The 21,140-nt window shown below is 58.4% G+C and overlaps 3 protein-coding genes across 3 annotated transcripts; all 3 read left to right on the plus strand.

Moving 5' to 3' along the window:
- Nucleotides 1-1,430: 1,430 nt before the first annotated feature.
- LINJ_19_0550 (conserved hypothetical protein) lies at nucleotides 1,431-5,585 on the plus strand (the record flags this gene model as incomplete). The annotated part of the gene is made up of 1 exon (XM_001464981.1): nucleotides 1,431-5,585. One exon carries the CDS (start codon nucleotides 1,431-1,433, stop codon nucleotides 5,583-5,585), a length of 4,155 nt encoding a protein of 1,384 aa, XP_001465018.1.
- Nucleotides 5,586-7,480: 1,895 nt separating this feature from the next.
- Nucleotides 7,481-9,037, plus strand: LINJ_19_0560 (conserved hypothetical protein; the record flags this gene model as incomplete). The annotated part of the gene is made up of 1 exon (XM_001464982.1): nucleotides 7,481-9,037. The coding sequence occupies one exon, from the start codon at nucleotides 7,481-7,483 to the stop codon at nucleotides 9,035-9,037; it is 1,557 nt and encodes a 518-aa protein (XP_001465019.1).
- A 6,146-nt stretch (nucleotides 9,038-15,183) lies between these two features.
- On the plus strand, nucleotides 15,184-16,773 carry LINJ_19_0570 (conserved hypothetical protein; the record flags this gene model as incomplete). The annotated part of the gene is made up of 1 exon (XM_001464983.1): nucleotides 15,184-16,773. The coding sequence occupies one exon, from the start codon at nucleotides 15,184-15,186 to the stop codon at nucleotides 16,771-16,773; it is 1,590 nt and encodes a 529-aa protein (XP_001465020.1).
- Between the last annotated feature and the right edge of the window lie 4,367 nt (nucleotides 16,774-21,140).

The following is a 21,140-nucleotide window of genomic DNA, read 5'->3' on the forward strand; positions in this document are numbered from 1 at the left end:
AGATGGCCGAGTCGGTGCATTGCCATGGCACGTGTTTCCATGGCTGCTTTCGCATCACGCGGAATGGGGGGGGGGCCTGTGACAGACCGGGATGTGGCTGGAAGGTAGGGTTGTGCCGTGTGGGAGATGAAAAGCGCATTGCGGACACCGCTCTCTCCCTCACTGTCGTTGTCTGGCATGCTTGGTGGCTTTCACGCTTGCGCTCTCCATTCTTTGTACGTTAGTGCATGCTCCCGCGGAGAGGGGAGGGGAGGGGGAGAGGTGCGCAGGTGAAACCGCGTGCCTTTTCCCAAGTGTCTCACGGCACGGATGCGCGATGTGTCTTGTTCGCCTTGTGCTGTGGGCGTGCATAGACGCCTGTCTTGCCCCCGCCACAGCTGGAAATTTCTGTGGACTGGTGTATGGCTTCTCTTCTGCCTAAGGTGTAAGCCGAGAAGGTGTCTGTATATGTGCGCGGGCGCCAAGTTTTTCAGGATTTGAAGTACAGCCACGACGGGGAACCGCATCGCCAACCCTTTCCCACAGGCTTACCGGTCTCGCGGTCAGCATATCCTTTTCGAGGATTTGGCTGCTCAAAGGGTGAACCGACCGCGGAGGCGCAGAATCGGTTGAGTGTCCTCCCCCCTCCCCGCCGCAACTCTCCGCCGCTAGAGGGACCTCGGGGCGTGCTTGCTGTTTAAAGGAAGATGCGCTTGGCTTCGTCATTGCCCTCGGGCAGATTCGCCGTCCGTTTCGGAACATCTTGTGGTCCAGCGCTTTCTGCGCCCAACGTTGCAAACTTGCCCGTTTTTTTTTTTCTTCGCACTGGTGCCCTCGTCTCTTCCTCCTCTGTTTTCTTTTTTTTTTCGAGCACGGAGCCTCCTCCTCACCCCCCAACCCTCACACGCACTGCCTCTCCGCGCGAACACGCACCACACGCACTGGCATCGCCACATGCGTACACGAATCAACCCTCGTCCTGCTCCTTCTTGCCTCGTGGCATTGTTTGCTGCCACGCCCGCGCACGCTCTGATGGGATGCGGCCGACGTACTCAAACTTATTTGCATATGGCGCGTCTTTGGATGTGCGTATGCGCTGGCGCAAGATAGAGGGCAAGCGGTGGCGTGGCACGCGCCTGGTGTCGGGCTCTGTAGATTTCTTGTGAAGAGGAAGAGAAAGTGTGAACCGGAGATAGAGGCGGCAATTGTGTCTGACCTTGCCCTGTTTCACACACACACACACATTGGGCACACGCCGTGTGTCCCTGTGGCGACTGCAATCCTTTTCCGGCCGTAGAGGCTTTGGAACGGCGACTGGGCCGTTTCGTTTTCGCCTGTTTGTTTGTGTGTGTGTGTGTGCACCGTCGCCTACACCTTTTCTTCTCTCTCGTCCTTTCGCTCATCATCAAGCGACTCCGCGCGCCGGCTCACCCCACCCCCTCCCACCCAAAATGCAGCGAGAGGTGATCAAGTGGGTGCAGTCCCTCGACCTTTCTGCGCCCATACAGAACCCAAAGCGTGACTTGGCCACCGGCCACCTTGCGGCAGAGATCGTGGCGCGTTATAGCGGCACCAAGTTCTTGGACCTCCAGCGACTTCCCATGGGCGTCGCGGGGGCCACGAAGCGGGATGTATGGTCACAGGTGTACCGTGCGCTGCAGCAACTCAGCTGCACCACTGTAACTCGACCGCTGATTGATGCAGTGCTGCGCCGGGAACCGAACGCGGCTCTCACGGTACTCGAATACCTCTACGAGCACTTCACCGGCCACGCGCTGCTGATGCACGGCCTAGACGCCGTGGGGACAAGCAAGGACGCGTACGTGCAGCCGCGAAACGCCACCTCCACCGAGAGGTTGCTGAAAGTGACGAGTGGGAAGCCGAACAACGATTTCAGCAGCGGCGTTGAGGAGGCAACCCTCACTGCAAAAAGGAAGCTCTTCGACCCTGTCACGCGTGCGTCACAGCTGACCAGCGCGGCCCGCAGTAGCTCAACGGCGGATGTGAGGTACTCAGGGCAAGACACTGCGGCAGACTGGTCCGACGGCGGTGGGGATGCCTCTGGCAATAACTCGACACGTGCTCTGCAGCACCGACTGGCCCTCATCGACAACAGCGAGCTCGCCGGCGGGGCGAATGCGCTGCAGGCGTACCCGCGCTACGCTCGACCCACGGCCAGCAGTCTTGTCCACACCGCCAGCGGCAGCCGAAAGGACGTCGTGCTGGACAAGCCAAAGTACACGGCGGACGAGGTTCTTCAGCAGCAGCAGAACAAACGCATTCTTCACCAGCATGCCGTGGTGCAGCGACTGCAAGAGGAATCCGACGAAGCGACCGTGGAGGGCCCATCACGCACGCGAACGGGCACCCCGGCAGCGGAGACCACCGCGTCCTCGTTGCCGGCGTCGCCACTGCGCGAGAAGGCCGCGCTGCACGCAAACAGGGGCGCCGCCGCCGCGGCGCCCCTGACGACCCTGTACCGCGGCCGCTTCTACCGACAGCCCGATGCACCAATGGTGACAGGAACGGCCAAGGTGTCCAACGGCCCCCGAAAGGCTAAAAAGGGCAAGCGGGAAGAGGTAGGCGCAAAGGCCCAGCGCGGCGCCGCAGCGGCATCGTCTAAGGATCACGCTATCGATGCCGACGGCAAGCTGGACCGTCGTGCGGCTGCAGCATCCGGCGACATCCTCTCCACTCCCGAGTTCGCTGGCAGTACCAGAGGCGGTGGCAGCACTGACGGAACTCGCGTCGTTCCCGTGCTGCGCGTCAATGTTCATTCAGCCTCACTGCAGGCTGCTCTGGCGCTGCGCAGCGATCACGCAGAGCTGCAAGAGCGGGCCGCGACATTGTCACTTGAGCACTTCGCCAAGCACAACTACGCCCTGCGCCCAGGCCTTAGCGACATCCTCGTGGACGTGCTGGCCGCGCACAAGCAGCTGCAGCGGCTCCTCGATTGCTGTGTCGAGGATGGCAACAGCGAGGTGCTCGACAACGTCCTGGGTCATCTGCTTGCTCACCGCGATGAGTTCCCTCCCGCGTGCATACGGGCCTGCTGGCAGGCTCTCGTACAACATGCTGACGGCATCGTTTCGTTACTCCAGAAGAACCCAGACGAGTATGGCTATCTCATGGAGTCCTTGGCGTTCGCGTTCAGCCGTGAGGCGGCCCAGGTCCCGCTGCTTCACATATCACAAACCGTCCCTGTCTCTGACGAGGCGGATGATGCCGAGCAAGAGGAAAGGGCTGCCGCAACAACGGGTGGGTCGCCGCTGCTGCCGTTCTTCGGCTCGACGCGACGCAGCATTGCCTTGTCGAGTGGAATCGTTGCTGGGGCGGGACACGCAGCTGCTGCAGCCGCGTCGGCCGCTCGACGCTGCTCTCCATTCCCTGGGACAGGGCCGGCGGCTGAAGGCGACACCGCCAGCCCACGACATCGACACAGCCTCAGTGAGGCCCTCCTTACGGCGACGCACCGCGCGGCTTCTGTGGCGGCCGGGTCTTTCAACGCATCTAACGCGGCGTCGTCGTCGTCACGCCAGAGAGCCATCGTTGACACCTGCGACGGCTTGCCGGTCGCTTGCGCCTTTGGCTTTCTCTACCGCATCGCGCGCCAGCTCGACGTGCGGACCGCGGCCTACGTACTGGAGCGGTACGTGCTGCGCAGCGCCAAGCCATTTCTTCTGCGACACGGCACCGTGGCCGTCCGCGAGGCCGTTGCACGCGTCATGAGTGCATCCTTTGTGCCGGCGCCGCCCAAAAACGCCGCTGCTGCCGTTGATGCCGAGAGCAACGGTGAGGCTGTTGCAGCTGCGGCGGTGGACTCTGAGGAGGCCTTTGCCCAGTTCCTCACGGGCCAGCTGGCACGCACCCTGCTGGGGCCCTTCTCGACTGCGTGCAACACTCACCGCGGCGCGGCGTCTACGCCGTTGCGTGACAGCCCTGACGATAGCGCGGCGAACCACGACACGCACAGCACGCTCCCTCTGCAGCTGAGCCTGCAGCGTGCGTACTGGCTCATCGTCTTCCACGCTGTTGCAGACTACCCTTGCCCCGCTGATCATGGAATGGCTACGTCTAGCGGCGCTGATGGACCGCTCGCCGCATGCGTACGGAACGCTGCGGTGACATGCTTGTCGTGCACCGATGCGGACCTCCTGACTATCGGCGTGGGCCTCACGATAGAGTACAGCAAGCGATGGCTTCCCCGCGATGCGTCGCCGATCGACGCGGCTGTTGACAACGCAGTGGCGCGCGGGCGCGATCTACTGTCCCACGTGTTGCCATCACTCGATGCCGCAGCGGACCAGCTTGCGACACCGTGGTGGCACACGCGGTCGGCGAACACGTGGGAGTGTCGGTTGATGGTTCTGCGGCTGTGCAACGCTCTTCTCGCCCACCCGCTCTTCGCCGGTGCAGGGTCACCCAAGGCGAGCGCCGAAAGCCGCAGCGATGATGGCAAGGCGGCTTCCTGCAACTGGCGCGCCACCGTCGATGCCGCCGCTGCGGAATGCCTTGGGACGTTTGCCAAGGATTCGTCGTGGCAGCTGCAGTTGGCGCTGGGTGTGGCGGCCAAATCCATCGACCAAACCTCGGCGCCCACCCTGACCGATACGTGGCGCCAACTGCTCTGCAGCATTCCAGTAGCTTCATTGCCGATGCAACTACTACCGTACGACGAAGCACCGGTGCGCCTGCGGCTGCTGCGCCCACTGCGGTCAGCGGCAAGCGTCAGGGAGGCGGCGGAGAGCGAAAGGTCTAAGGGCGCGCAGCCCAGCGCTCGACCGCAGCAGGTGCGGATGTCGTCATGCCAGAACGACCGCGCCGCTCCCTTGCATAGCGCCACCTCAGCCTTCGCCGGGGAGCCTGCGTCGTGGACGTGGACTCCGTCGAGGGAGAACGGGGATAGCTGGCGCAGTCCAGGCACCAGCACCGCCGCTCCGGCCACCGCTGAGGCGGCGCTGCACTTCGTGTGGGGCCGCGTCCTCTCCGTCTATGCAGTGGTGCCTCTCAACCAGACGTGGAATGTGCAGGGTGTGGTAGATGCGGTGCTACCGCCGCTGGCAGGCAGCGGCGCTGCCACTGCCGCGTCGTCACCTCCAGCAGCTCCGGCCATGGCGCCAGCGCTTCAACTGCTCGTCATGGCGGCTGCGTTGCTCAGCCCGCCCGCTACCGCAACAACGGCAGTGGCTGCCGCACCGTCGATGGCCTCGCCGCATAAGCTGCCGTCCGTGTCACCGGCCGATGCTGAACCGGTGGACGTCGGTGAGTTAAGTGGCGCCTTCTGGCTCGTGGCGCTCCGTCGTGCCTGGCCGCTGTTTCAGGCTTGCGGCGTGTCGCACGAGCCCATGACCCAAGGAGCGGAAATAAACATCGCCGAGGACGCGGCCTCATTACTGGGTGGTGTGGCCGTGGACAGGGCCGGCTCTGGCGTGAATCTGGAGGACTTACGCACCATCGTACTTTCTCTTTTCCTCCGTTTCGCGGACGACGCCGCCGTCGCCTCGGCGATGGCTGCAGCGGACGGAGACGGGGGGAATCTGTGCGGGAGTGCCATTCGCTGGGCGGAGGCGCTGTGCAGCGACGCGCATGCTACTTGTGCGCAATAACGGGAAAAGTGATCGAGGAAGCGACAATGGCACGAGGCTAACATGGTCACTGGATGGAGACCGAACCAGAGCGCGCGTGCGCGCACAGCAATCCCGCCTGCTTCTGTACATGTGTACATACACGTTATCGGGGGTGTAGACCCTCGTGATGAGGCGCCGAGCAGTCGGCTGCTCACTTTTTTTTCGGTTTTTGTTTTTGCCCGAACGCCTCTCGATGGCCTTCTCTCTGTATGTGAAACGTACATGGAGAAAAGGGCGAGAGAATGCCAGCGGCCGTCGTTGGGTGCGGATGTACAACTCACGGGCGGAGAGAAGAGCGCTGATCTCGCCTTCCCCTCCTCTTACGCGTGATCATGATCCTCTGGAAAAGGAAGATGCGAAACAACCGCCGAGAAGCAAAGCCAAGAAAAACGACTCCCATGTCTGCTTCCTCACCTTTCACCTCGTCCTCCTCCTCCGATGAAGCAAAGAGGCCGGACAATGACGCGCACAGCCACACGCCTAGCTACCGGTGTCGGTGAAGAGGTTGGGGATACCATTTCGCATGTGGTGATGCGAGTGTGGGCACACGTGATTTGATTGCGCGCGTGTGTGTGCATGCGTCTCTGGCTATACTTTCATAGCGGTACAAACCGTCTTCTCCCCTTTCATCCCTCGCCCTCCCTTCCGCCTCATCTCTTGCCATGGCTCTATCGCCCCTTTCTCAACGCGCACGTCCACACATGCAAACCCACCCACGCGCCCATACACACACTGTACTTGAAGAGATTCCCATCTTTTAACGCTCTGATCGCGTTCCTCTTTTCGCCCCCCCCCCACACACACTCTCTCGGAGTTTGCTGAGCCGAACGTGGCCGGGCTCCATTTTTTTGATTTCAGTTTCATGAATTTCCTTGCTCGATCTTTTTCTTATTTGTTCATCTCGCAATTGCTGTGCAAGCTCCCCTTCCTCTGTTTTTCTTTTTTTGCTGTCCGCCTTTCCTCCCTCCCTCCTCCCCCATCTTCTTTCTGCTACACGTCTCACTGCACGTGTATTTTTATCACACACACGCACAGGCAAACAGACACGCTCTTGCGCTGCATATATATATATACTCTTCTACTTCCCCCAAGTGCGCGCTTTTTCCGCAAGTGTGTGTGTGTACCGGTGAGGGGCCGCAGACCTCTGTCAAACCGCCACACCTGTATTCTCTTGTTTATTATTATTGTGTGAGTCGTGTGTGCGTGTAGGAGGCAAAACCTGGGAAACAAAAAGAGAAAAGCCTGCAACCCCCCCCTTCACACGCCCCACCACAAACGTGTGATTTGACGACCTTGTGAGTTGGGCTCTCTCACCCCCCCCCGCCTCCGCTCACTTCGTAGAAGAATTCCCTGAATTCCCGTGATAAACATACAGAGATAGAGAAGAGCAGAAATTATAAAGTCTAGCCTTGGAAAGAGAGAGAAGGCGCGTAGGTACACCACACCAGCAGGTAACGGTGCCTCTTCTCTATTTTTCCTTGAAGGGACCACTCTCATCATCTCCGTCGACACCCCCTATCCAGAGAGCCAAAGGCAAAGAGGGACGTGCACCGCTTCACACGCCCCAGAAAAGCTCCCACTCGCTGCTTCCCTAACAGACTTCTCTTGTCACAGGGACTCCTGTATTCATTCTTTTTTTCAGATTCCCTTTCGTTTGCTACGTCTTTTTCTCCTTTTTCTTTATCTCTTCTCTATTTTTCGGTAGGTCCTGCACTCGTCCTTTTCAAGATCTCTTTCTCTTCGCTCATCTGTTCCTCTGTTCTGCCCGTTCTCCTGAACGCCCCCTCCCCCCGCCTCGCCCTCTCTTTCACCTCTCCCCCCCCAATTTCCGAAGAAGCAACGGTTAAAAGCCCGCGCACTCACCTACACATAGAATGGCCAAAACAGCGCTTCTCGTGGGCGCTCTGCTCGCCCTCGTCATGTGCCTGGCGGCGACGGCCGTCTCGGCGCAGCGGTCGCTGGAGTGTCAAATGGTGTGGCAAGGTCCTTCCTCTAACAACAGCCTGCTGGAGTGCCTGGGGAACACGGATCGCATCCGGTCCCAGTGGCCCTACTACCTGTATCCCGCCTTCGCTGCGCTCGTGTTCATCTTCACGGTGATTGGGCTGCCGATTCTGTTCTGCTGCCACTGCTGCAGCTGCTGCGAGGCGTATGTGAAGCCGAAGGCGGAGACGGACCTCGGCGTTGCCCGCTGCTGCCTATGGATGTGGATCGTGATTTCGGTGCTTGTGGCGTGCGGCGTGTGCGTGCTGCTGGTGTATGGCTCCGTCTTACTGGAGCAGGCAGCCAAACAAATTATCCACGACACCGAGTATCGCACGCTTGATTACTTCAACGACACCCGTGCGAACATCACGATGCTGCTGACAAACTACAGCGCGGACCCACCGACACCACCGTCAATCGACCTTAGCGCCTTTGACGCCGTGAACGATAATGTTACCTACTACGTGCACCTGGCGCGCAACAACTACCTCAAGTACTTCCGCGCTGCCGAGATTGTGGTCTGCTGCGTCGGCAGCGTCGGTGTTTTCCTGATGCTGTGCATGCTGATCTTTGCGCTGTGCCGTTGCAGTGGGATCTGCCCGATTGTGTGGAGCTGCCTGTACTTCGTGTTCGCGCTTGCATTTGCGTTGCTTGCGGTGCTGTTCACGATATGCATCTACGTGATGTCCGCCGGCTGCGGCGAGGTGGACCTCCAGTACAGCCGTGAGCCTGGCGTCTTTCAGTGGTACCTGGTGCCGTGGTGCGAGAAGCAGTTCGACTTCCAGGCGCTGCGGGCTCAGGTGCAGAGCCAGGAGCAGCAGGTCTCGCAGAGCGCCTGCGGGGCGCTCTTGAACTTCTGTGACAACGATCCGAATTACTCGTTGGAGAATAAAAACCACATCTTCATGTGCGGCAACAGCATCACCGACAAAAGCCAGTGCAACTCGCTGGACGACGTGGTGGACGTTGTTCTGAGCACATACGTGAAGCCGATGCTGACGAACACGCTATGTGCCAACCAGACGGGCATGAAGTACCTGGAGAAGTGTACAGTGAAGTCGTGCGCATCGCGGTGTGCAAACTACGCCGCTCTGGACCTGTATCCCCGGACGTACTCCATTCAAATTCTGCAGGCTTCTGACTTTGCTGCGAATGCGAGCACTGCGCTGTCATACGTGTGGCCGCTGCTGGAGTGCAACTTCATCATTGACAAGATTGCCAACACAGTCGAGACGCGGAACTACAACAGCAGCTTCACCACGCAGAGCGATTATGTGCGCAGCTGCTCTGCGGTCCGCGTATCCTCGGTGATGCTGGGTACCGGTTTCTTTGTCGGGGCGCTCATGTTCATCCTCGGCATTCACGTCATGCATCGCGGTGCGTGGATCAGGGTGCCAGTGGGCAAAAGTGAGGATTTAGGAGTGACGCGAAAGTGGAGGGAGTAGGCGCTGCGCCTTGTGCGAGGCTTTTCAGCAGCGCCTCCCCCCCCCTCCCCCCACACACACACACACCTTCCCGCTCTACCTCTGCTTCTCCTTTGCCTTTCCTGGTCCAGCGGTGTATGGCTAAGAAAGGGGAGCGTACGTGCGGAGGCGATCGAGCGGGCAAAGTACATGCGAGCTCGACGTGCAAAAGCGAACCAGGCAGCGAGGGGACCTGCGAATGTGGTGCCGTGGAGGGGGTGCTGCCGACTGTGGGCGGCGAAAGCGCGTCGCAGCGGATAAGTGATAGAACGGGGCTTCGATAGAAAGAGCAGTAGGCATGTAAAGTGATGACGTTGTTGGGGGACCGCTTCTTGCGTTGGGTCGTTCTCGTCACTGTCTCTGGCATTTGCGGCATGTATTTCCGTGCGTGCAACACGTATGGAAGTGGTAAAAGTGAAGTGCGCGCGGTGAGGCTTAAAGAGACTGAAGGCGAAAAAGAGGAGCCCGCTGGAGCGGTGCGTGCAAGGCGGGCATGTATCGAAATACCTCCATCCTTCATGGAGCAGGAGAACCTGCTCTCTGCGAGCTGCTTCGGCTTTGCCCTTTTCTCCGTTTTTCGTCACGGCCCCCACCCCCGCCGCACTCGGTCTCTGTTCTTGAGGCCATCCTCTGAATTTGGCTGCATAAGCGTGAGAAACGTGAGTAACCCCCCGGACTCCTTAGAACATGCATACACACACACACACACACACACACGCAGGCGCATCAAGAAAAAGCGCGTGAGTGTGTTCCTTTGTGGTGATGAAGCCGGCCACGTTTGGGGCGTTCCGCCGTACACGTGAGTGGCAGGCCGATAATCGGCACAGGGGAGATGGCGACACGAACATGTAGAACAGTTTCTGCAGTTCCGATTGCTGGCTTATTACTGCGGGCGAGCAGTGGGTTTATGGGTGTGTGTATAGTCGTGTTGCCTTGATGTGTGTGTCTGAACATCACACTGCGCTATCGTGTAGGCGTTTGAGTGCGTGTGCGTGCGTGTGTGTCGGCACAGGCACGGTGCGTGTTGATAATTTTAGTTTCAGTGCCCTCCTCCTCCTCCTTCCCTCTCTCTTGTGTGTGTGTGTGTTTCTGAGTTTGTTTGCCCCCGGCTGCAGTGGCACCTCCGCCTAACTTTGCACATGTGTAAGTGTTTTTTTTTTCGTTATTATCTGTGTGTCTGAGTGCCTAGCTGTCTCTTGATGTATTCGTGCATGGGCGCTCTTGCCGTTCTGGTTGATCTCTCCCTCGCTCCATCCACACCCTGTCTCTTACTGACCCCTCCCCCCACTCTACCTCCACCTCCCCCCGGACTTATGTACTTGCTCTTTTCTATCACCGTCGTGCGAGTGCGTTGATGCGCCTGCTTCTCTTTTTCGTTGTCTTCGTTCTATTCTTCCGTAGCCACAATCCGGTCTCGCGCGCTGCACTGCTTTGCGCGGCTTCGTCTTCGAATGTTCGCTTTCTTCTCTCGTTTTTCGTTTTTTTTTGTCATCTGCGCTTGTTGGCGTCCACCCTCCACCCCCCCCCTGTGTGTGCGTGTGTGTGTGCGTGTGCGTGTGCGTGTGTGTGTGCATGCGTAATATCGATCTGTACGGTAAAGATCACCAAAGCCGCCGCCATCACAGCCGCCCATAAGAACAACAGGGAAAGGTCAAGCAAAGAGAAGCACACTCACGCACAGGGGAACCGCACCGCAGACTAGCAGGGAAGGTGGACCGCCCGATTGAATCGGGCACGAAGAACCCAACAACAACAAAAAGGGAGGATGATTTTCTCTCCCGTCGTTTCGCGATGATGCGCGTATGTATGTGTGCGTGATGAGCGCATCCACAAACTACCACATGGACGCATGTATACACATTCTAAGATACGCACCCGCATCGGCACTAGCATGCGAGGTTACCGCGCAGATGCACTAGAGGTGTGCCACCACCGGAGCGCAGATATAAGAAAGTCTTTTTGCCCCCCCCCCACCCCCACCTCCACTCTTCACGGCCGCATTTCTTTCTCTTGGTGAAGATGACTCTTATGCGTGCGCTCCAGTAGTGCTTGTGCTGCTGTAAATCGCAGGTGCTCTTCCTGGTGATTACGGGGAAGCGTGACCAGGATGCTGCCGCTGCGGTTGCGCTGCGAGGCCTTCTCCCTAATGCCCCTCCACCGAGTTCTCTCTCACCTGTGCGGCATGTGTGGCAGTTTCGCTTCTTTTTTTTTCTTGTTACTCTCGCTCTTGGAGCCCCTTCTTCCTCTCTCTTTTCTCACAGTAGGGAACGAGCCACTTCTCACGCCGGGGCATGTCTTTGTATGCATGTGCCTGCATGTGTGTGTATTGTGTGCCATCCCGTGCGCGTGTGTATGGGTGTGCCGGATAGTGGCTGAGCCTCTCTCTCGTCCTTCTTTCCGAATGCCCTTCATGCTATCATGGGCCCCTCTCTGTGTTTTCGATCCCCGACTAGCCTCTCTCTCCCCTCTCCACGTCTTCTGTTGTCGCTGCATGCGCATGTGTGCGCGTGTTGGCCGCCACTGGCGTGGTGCTGCACGATTCGGTGCGAGTGCCGTTCCTGCCAACACGCACGCACATGCACGCATCCTTTTATACACGCGCCCCTTTTTGTACTGGCCTGTTCATGCCTGCCTTCACCCCTCCCTCCCTCCTCATGCTTGTTTGCCCGGACGGCATCTGGAAACGCCTCAGTGGGCGGTGCCCAGGGTCCGCGGCCCACTCTGTGTGGGGAAGCCAGACAGCCCCTCTCCCCCCTTATCCCTCCCAGCGCCGAGCCACACCTGGCGGTGGCGGGACCAAGCACCGAAGGCTTTGTGGATTCAGTGCGGTGCGTCGCTACTGCCGTCGGCGGCGAGGTCGCGGACGGCGTTGCGTCGGAGCGGACTGCGACCGTGCACGCGCTTGTGCCATGGACATGCTAGTCAGCGTGTGAAGGTGGCTCGGACGTATGGCGCCCGCGGCCCTGACTGGGTAGTTGTGGGGAGCCTGCGCCACCCGGAGGGATGCACGAGGCGGTGACCCGCCTAATGGGAGGCGGCTGTGGGGCGGCCTGCGGAGCCGGTGGGGGTGCGGGGCCGGGTGTGTGTATGGGGGATTAGGTTGGTGTTGTATGGCAGTAGATATATATGTGTATGCTAAGAAAATCTGTCGTCTGCCTTTGCTGTGTTCTGTCGTTGCTTATTTTGTCGGCAACCAAATGCGCAGAATGGAGCAGTGTAAGGCGCTGTCGTTCTCGACTCGAGCACACGCCTTTGTCTCCCTCTGCGCTTCTTGTGAGGGAGTGCCACTCTTTGGGTGTGTCCTCCTCCGCTCTTCCCTCTATACGCGGCCTATATCAAGGTTTTTCTTCCTGTAGTGAGGAGGAAGAGGGGTGGCTGATGTGCCACACCTCTCCCGGGCTCAATTATAGGACTCCAGCCCTCGCATCTCGTTGTTTCTCGAGAAAGAGATGCGATTCTAAAGGAGGGTGATGGTGAAGAAACATTTCCGGTATTTCCAGCTGCAGGGATGGATGGGCAGTTGAGGGTGAGAGACGCAGTGCTTGGTCTGACAGCAAGTGCCACACAAACAAGGAAGCCCATAACGTGGGCGCCAGGCACGTCTCCGTGCTGCCGCTCAGCAGGCACCGCACAAGCACGGTGCATAGTGAGCAACGCTCGACAGATGTCGCTATCCTTGCACCAGCATCACGAGGATGTGTGTGTGTGTGTGTGTGCAGACCTGAAGCGTACTCTTCGTGATGTGCAGTGTTTTCCTTCTTCCCATTGCCTTCGCATCCCCTGCTGCTTAAGTGCGGGACATAAGAATCGTGCCATCATCGTAGGTTTGACCTCACGGCAGGCGCAGGGTGTGGGGTGCGGTGGCCGAGTGCGGACTCCCCAAAGCGGCCGAGGGGGAGAGCGTGAAGAAGGTATCAGCTCCCTTCAGCGGAGAGGCGCACATGCGCACGCAGGAGCGAGTGAAAAAACGCACACACAAACGACTCAAGTGGAGTGCGTGCACTTGCGCAGCACGGCTCTTTTCCATTCGTGCTGTATTCTCTTGTGTCTTCTCTAACTATGGCTCACCGCCTTCGCTCGGTTGCCTCTACTCGACTCCTCCCCTTCCCTCCCTCCTTCTTTACGTATTGCCAACCACGTCAACGTGCACCCACCTTGAAACTCACACGCCCATAAACACACGACGTTTCGTTCTATGCCCACACATCTGTTCACACACCCACATATATATGTATGCATGTGCGCGTTTGTGTATCGTGTGCCTTTCTTCATGCGTATTCGGCATGTTCTTCGGCAGCAAGACCACCATACGCACACAAGCAACAACCAACCCCCAGCAAACAGCTCGGCCACAATCGCGCGTGGTTATACAGGCCCCCATCACGCCTTTTTTGTCGGCACACCCTTCGAATTGACAGCCCGTCCTCGGCGTCACCCGCGAAGCTTCCGCACAGCCATCGAACGCCTTCTCCCCACAACGGAGGGTAATATTATATATATATATATATGTATACAAGGGAACGTACGTAGTAAACATACACGTTGCCGCCACAGACCAAAGACGCAAGAGAAACGGCGAACTGCGTTCACGTGGCCACGTACCCGGCCAGAAACGCCCCTCCCCCTCCCTTCTCCTCCCCTCCTTGCCTCCTCTCTCCTCTCCCCTCTTCCCCCCTCCCTCACCCTCCTCTCCATCTCCTCACATAGAGAAACTTCTCCCTCTCCATTGTTCTTTTTCGGCGCTTCGTTCTTCGTATTTAAGTGTGTTCTGTGCGTGCGTGTGTGTGCGTGTGGTTTCTTCGGTTTGCGTTTTCCGCTTTCGCTCTGCTGAGTATGGGAAAGGGGGGGGGGCTGTTCCGGAGTCAGCGCTCGAGCCAGGAAAAAAAGGTCATTAATAAACGACGTGCATTTGTTTTTTTTCCGTGTGTGTTGGCTGGTTGGTTGGCGTGTGTGTGCTTAAAGGTGGGGAGGGCCAGGCGTTTCTTTTTGTTTGTCTCTTCTCCTCTGGTTCTCACACCCCCTCCCCTTCCCTTTTCTTTGCTCTCCCTCTGCACGTCGGCGTGTGTGTGTGTCTTTCGCCTTTTCTGAAGTTGCTCGTTCTCTTGCCTCATCTCCTAGCGCTTCTTCGCCGTTGCAGCTGCCCCGTTTACTCGCCGACCCCCTCCCTCCCTCCCTTCCTTCCCCGACTCATACACACTTCTTTGGCTAGCTCTGCTTGCCGTATCTTCTCTCCTTTAGTTTTTTTTTTGAGGGAGTGTCTCGTTTCACTGCTTACAGGATTTTCTGTCGTTGTTTATCCACCGCAACTTGGATCGGTTTTCTTTTTGCGTTTGTGCGTGTGTGTGTTCCCTCTCCCCCTCACCGTTTATAGCCAGCAGCTTCTACTCATTCATACATTGGCCCCCCCCTATCTCTATCCTCCCCTCTCTTCTCCACTCTCGGTGCCGTCCTCACGCTCGACGCATCTGCAACGCTCCCCGGTCCCTCTGCCTCACCGCTCTCTCGCGCATATACAATATTCAAATTAATATCTGAGCAAGGGCAAGGACAGCATAACGCTACGTAAACCTCCCCGACAGTGTAAGTCCGACAAGACGCCAAGAGCACGGACGCTGGCACGCCCGCATGTACCTGTGTTTCTGTTTCCTTGTTCATTATTATTGAATGCTTTTCTTTTTCGAAGTCAACTCATCTTTGCTTCAGCGTGTGTGCCTGACGTTTGTGAGTGCTCTGGCTCGCCGTCCTCGTCTTCCATCCTTGCTTCGGCTTGCCCGCTCTTTCCCATACGCACAGGCTCGCCCCACCCCCTTCCACACACACTTCCTTTCCTCTCTCCCGATAGTCACTCGTTCAATATTCTGCTCATCGCCTGACCGGTAGCCCCGCTCCATTTTTTGTTTTCTCTCGGAGGACAATCTTGCTCTTCTCTTGCTTCCAGGAGATCTGTTCCTCTTTCTCTCTCCACTTCCTGCCTTTCCGCTTGCGGCGTCGCTCCAGCTGCGAGGCTTGGACCATCACCGACGCGCACTCCCACTCCTATCCCTTCCGAGACAAGGCACATTCTATCAGGCGCTTGACCGGCGAAGCGAATCCGTGCTACCCAACACCCGACTATCGCCGCTGATAAAATGGCCAAAACAGCGCTTCTCGTGGGCGCTCTGCTCGCCCTCGTCATGTGCCTGGCGGCGACGGCCGTCTCGGCGCAGCGGTCGCTGGAGTGTCAAATGGTGTGGCAAGGTCCTTCCTCTAACAACAGCCTGCTGGAGTGCCTGGGGAACACGGATCGCATCCGGTCCCAGTGGCCCTACTACCTGTATCCCGCCTTCGCTGCGCTCGTGTTCATCTTCACGGTGATTGGGCTGCCGATTCTGTTCTGCTGCCACTGCTGCAGCTGCTGCGAGGCGTATGTGAAGCCGAAGGCGGAGACGGACCTCGGCGTTGCCCGCTGCTGCCTATGGATGTGGATCGTGATTTCGGTGCTTGTGGCGTGCGGCGTGTGCGTGCTGCTGGTGTATGGCTCCGTCTTACTGGAGCAGGCAGCCAAACAAATTATCCACGACACCGAGTATCGCACGCTTGATTACTTCAACGACACCCGTGCGAACATCGCGATGCTGCTGACAAACTACAGCGCGGACCCACCGACACCACCGTCAATCGACCTTAGCGCCTTTGACGCCGTGAACGATAATGTTACCTACTACGTGCACCTGGCGCGCAACAACTACCTCAAGTACTTCCGCGCTGCCGAGATTGTGGTCTGCTGCGTCGGCAGCGTCGGTGTTTTCCTGATGCTGTGCATGCTGATCTTTGCGCTGTGCCGTTGCAGTGGGATCTGCCCGATTGTGTGGAGCTGCCTGTACTTCGTGTTCGCGCTTGCATTTGCGTTGCTTGCGGTGCTGTTCACGATATGCATCTACGTGATGTCCGCCGGCTGCGGCGAGGTGGACCTCCAGTACAGCCGTGAGCCTGGCGTCTTTCAGTGGTACCTGGTGCCGTGGTGCGAGAAGCAGTTCGACTTCCAGGCGCTGCGGGCTCAGGTGCAGAGCCAGGAGCAGCAGGTCTCGCAGAGCGCCTGCGGGGCGCTCTTGAACTTCTGTGACAACGATCCGAATTACTCGTTGGAGAATAAAAACCACATCTTCATGTGCGGCAACAGCATCACCGACAAAAGCCAGTGCAACTCGCTGGACGACGTGGTGGACGTTGTTCTGAGCACATACGTGAAGCCGATGCTGACGAACACGCTATGTGCCAACCAGACGGGCATGGAGTACCTGGAGAAGTGTACGTTGATCTCCTGCGCATCGCGGTGTGTGGACTACCAATTCCCGCCCCTGCATGCCAGGACAGAAGCCATTCAAATTCTGCAGGCTGCCAACTTTGCTGCGAATGCGAGCACTGCGCTGTCATACGTGTGGCCGCTGCTGGAGTGCAACTTCATCATTGACAAGATTGCCAACACAGTCGAGACGCGGAACTACAACAGCAGCTTCACCACGCAGAGCGATTATGTGCGCAGCTGCTCTGCGGTCCGCGTATCCTCGGTGATGCTGGGTACCGGTTTCTTTGTCGGGGCGCTCATGTTCATCCTCGGCATTCACGTCATGCATCGCGGTGCGTTTATCTGGGCTGCCGGCAAGGAGAATGATGCGGTGCAGAAGAAGGATGTTTCACCACCTGGCAATGCCGTCTCGTCACCCCTGAGAACACCTTAAAAAGGATGGGACCACCCCGTGCGCCTGTAAAGGCTGACCACACAAGACGGAATCAGGCAAGGAACGGTTAAATGAGGGGCCGCAAAGGTGTTTCATGCACACTTTTTTCAGTGTGCAACGCTTCGTGCTGCTCGGTGAATGCAGGGATACCTCAGTGCCTGGCTTCAGGTCCGAGCACGCACTCTGTGCGAAAGGCTCATGGCCTGCCGCCGCGCCCTCGGGCACGGCTGGCGGACTCTTGACGTGGGCGGGAGGAGTCGTGGGCGTAGCCTGCGCTGCATGCAGTGAGGTAGCCATGACGCTGAGCAGCGCCCCACGGTGCTGGCCGGCTCGGTTTTGTGGCGCATCGTCGCTGCAAGCCCGTGCTGTGCAGGGGGCGCGTCACCCCCGCAGGCCTGTAAGGCCTTTGGTCTCCCTCGCTCTCATCATTGCGGCGCAGCAAGAGACGACGGGCACGCCGGTGGCGTCTCGGTGCTCCTCCAGCGGGGCGTACGCACAGGTGCAGGCCCGAGGACCCACAAGTGCGAGCGCTGTGTGCACGCGCTGCCAGCCACCGCTGGCGTGGTGTGTCGCATCCACGCAGGGCGGCACGCGGAGGTCCGCAGAGCAACGGTGAGGCGCGGAGAATGCGTTAGAGGATCCAGACGAATCAACTGCCCACGCAGGGCACGCGTGCGAAACATGTGCGGCATCTCCCACCTCCGACCGTGCGGGCTGACGCGGCGCCGATGCGGGAAGCACGACGAGAGCACTCTGAACTCGCGCCATCGAGTCTTCCAGACTGGAGTGTGGAGAGTCACTGCACGATCTTGTGGAATGCCGCGGCTTGAGGCGACGGAGATTGCGCAACACGACACACACACACACACACACACACACACAGGTCGGGTGTAGAGGGTCTCAGCGGGCCCTAGCCTACAGCTGGCCAACGTCCTGCTTGAGGTTATCCGGCATGCAGGTGGGCCAGCCCCCCTCCCCCACCCCCTATTACCCGCACGGCAGACGCCACCGCTTCCGCCCTCGAGTAAGGACCCGGACGCAGACCTGGGGGAGGGCGCGGGGGGCGGTGCAGCGGAGGCGGGTGAGCAGTGGCTGCATCTGCGTCTGTGTTGCTGGCATGTGTTCGTGGGCGGGATCGGGGCACGCTGCAGTAACGAGAGGAAAGCGCCAAAAGAACGAATATGTTTGGATGGCATTTGCCCTGGTGGTGGTGGTATACGTGTCATGTACAGAGGTGCTGTTCGCTATTTCATTATCTCCTGCTCGTGCTTTTTTTTTCGTTCTATCCTGTTAGCACCGACTCAACCGCTCACCCGTACACGCACAGCTCCTTGCGCGTTACACCGTCCCTCGTTCCCCCCCCGCTCTCCTAGTACCCACGGTATTGTTATCATTACGAATAGTTTTTTTTTTCTTGTGTGACGCGTGTTTCCTCCTCTTGTGTTCTTCCTGTTGAGGAAGGATGACGGGAGGAAAGGAGGCAGGCCATTCGTGTGGACACACACATATATCTACTGGTATATGCAAATGTCGATGTAGAGGACACCACAGGCCTTCCGCTCTAACCGCAGGGCCCTCTGCCCTCCTGTGCGCACACAAGTGGTTATGTAAAGGGGGCTGAACGCGCGCGCGTAGAGATGCGCCCATACGATACGCACATAGGAGCTGATGGGGTAGGGTGGCCGATAAAATCATGCGCAGTGCCCGAGCTTCCTTTTTCTTTCTTTTGGAAGTGTCTTTTTATCCTCGGTCAAGGTCGGATGTTTCCCCCTCCCCCCTCCCCTCCCCTCCCTCTACCCTTTTCCTTCCCCTCTCTGCTGTTCCTCAGAAGTGGCTGATGTGTTTTCTTTCGTGCTATGGAGCTTGCGCAGCTCCAATATCCTCTTTCCTCTTGTGTGTTCTCGTTTCCTGACTCTACGTGGCGGCTACACAGGCTGATAAAGCCTTCCCCCTCCGCCACTCCCCACTCCCACCACGACCGATGGTGCTCCTAAAGGACGGCGAACGCACCAATGCGGGCAGGAGGCAGTAACGGGAGACCGTCGCGACGGGAAAGAAACTCATCGCGGACGCCTTCGAAAGGCGGAGTGTTGGGCCTTTTTTGCTTTGGCGCTTTTTCTCTCTTTTTCGCTTGTTCGTTTCGCCGTCTGCCACAGCAGAGCGCTGAAAGCAGACTTGTGAACCGCTTCGACAACTTCCCCACACAGCCCCCCCCCCCCTTCCCCCTTTTCCCCACATACACGCACACACAGACACACCAGTACCTGTGCTCGCCTCCCCTTTCCCCCTTCCCTGCCTCCACCCGCTTTCTTTAGTGTCTCTCTCCCTCGCTTTTTTTTTCGTCTGGCGCATCCAGCTGCCATGTGGCTGCATGATGTGGGTGCTGGGTGAAGTGACGGGGATGGAAAAAGCGCTCCTGTCCTTGTGCGCATGCTCCTGCTACACCTATGGCCCCACCTCCGCCGCCCGAAGGTCGCCTCGCAGTAACCGCATTCTTTCACATGTAATCCCTTCTCTCCCTCCTTTTATGCGTCGTGTGCTCCATGTGCATACCCTGTGTCTCTGCACCCCCCCCCTCTTCCTCTTTCACAGCGAGAAACTGAAAAGGGTAGTAAGAGGAGGAGGGGAGGGGGGCGGCGGAGGAGTCACGTGCGTGAGTGCAAGGATGGGTGGGGGCCGTGCCTCGGTGGCTCTGCGCCGACACAGTGTACCCTGTCCTTCTTTTTTGTCGTGTCTTCTGTTTTCTCTCTACCTCCCCCGCTGCATTCTCGCGCACCCGCCACTCGTTCACCGTCTCGGGCTTTTGCGTTGTGTGTTTGCCTGTTGGAAGTGTGAAAGCATGCATCATGGCAGGGCAGCGTTAAGGGAAGGGGGAAGGGATGGGAAATAGAGGAGGGGGGGCTGCACAGGTGTGCAGCGGCGAAAGATGGGGAGCAGGGTGCCCCTTAAGGGGGGCCGCCATGGCACCTCACTCCCCTCCCCTCCTCACTCATCTCTGTTGTGATGCGTTTTGCCTTTACTTTTTTTCGTCAGTGTTCTTGTCCTTCACCTTTCCAAGACGTGGGTGGAGAGAAATCGTATCGCTCATCGGCGCGGTTTCACCTCACCCCTTTCCGTTCTGCGTTCTTGCATGCGCGTGCGTGCGCCTGGGTATAGATGATGAGGCGATGCCACGTAGCGACAAGATGAAAAAGCACGGTCGATGAGGCACAAACGCACATACAAACACACCGGCGTACAGAGGAAGGCCATATGGGTGAGAGGGAGACGAGAGGAAAGGGTAAGCAACTTATTTTCAGGCACTTCGCCGCAGTGGTAGTGTAAAAAAAAGGAAAAATGTTAACCAGTGCACTGCAGGAAAGACTATGAAGCAGACAGTTGTATCTGCGCCGTAGACGGAACCAAGGAAAAAGAAAGAAACACAAGGAACAGTGCGGCGAGCGGTGGCACGTGGCGCAGTGCATCTTTTCGTCCAGCAGCGGCGCATCCACAGAGGGACATGCCGCAACATGGACACGGAATGGCGATGCCTCGAGAGTGTGCGCGCGCCCGCTTTGCTGCGGCTGGTGGTACAGGGAGAGGGTGCCCCGACGAGCCGCAGCGTGCACCGCCTCTCGCTGCGCACTTTTTTTTTTCTTGCTCTCTTCCTGCGGTTTCGGACAGCGGGTAGCTGGACCAAGGGAAAAAGAGAGGCGAAGTCGAAAGGCGGCCGCGCTGACCCTTCCGCAGGAAGCGAAGGGGAGCACGTGCCTCTCTTGCGCCAACTCCTTTCTCCCATGTATGCCAGTACGCCCACCTACACGCACCCCAAACAACTTCTTCACCCCTCCTTCGACTCTCTCTATCTCCATCACCTCGATCCGAGCGTCTTGTGAGTCTGTCTGTGGGTATATCCGGTGTGGCGTAGCCCTTCTCCCGCTGCCCTCTATCGGCCCTCCCTCCTCACTGTACACGAGCACGTGATTTGCCACTCTTCTCCCTACCCCCTCCTCCTCCTCCTCCTTCGCTTTCCTCGATTCATCTCTAATTCATGCGCACGGGTGTGTCTCGTAGAAGGCACGCTATCAGGCCCCAGCCACCGACCTCGCGATACAGGCAGGCGAAACTTTCTCGTGCTCGCTCTCTTCCTCCACACTCCATTGCACTGTCGGGGCGTGGGAGGCCCTGAGAGCCATCAGAAAGAGCACAAGAGGAAATAGAGAGAAAAACATTTGCAGGCGCAGCACCGTAAAACAGACCCCTCTCCCCCCACAGGAGAGGGACTTGGCGGTCCTGTGAGTGCGCCGTGGGTACAACTGCTTCGCGAGTACCCCCCGCCTCTCTCCCAGCACGGCGAGAGAGACACGCAAACGCAGCCTTAACGCCGT

Source organism: Leishmania infantum, chromosome 19 (genome assembly GCF_000002875.2).
Source record: "Leishmania infantum JPCM5 genome chromosome 19".
In the NCBI taxonomy this organism is placed as follows: Eukaryota; Euglenozoa; class Kinetoplastea; order Trypanosomatida; family Trypanosomatidae; genus Leishmania; species Leishmania infantum.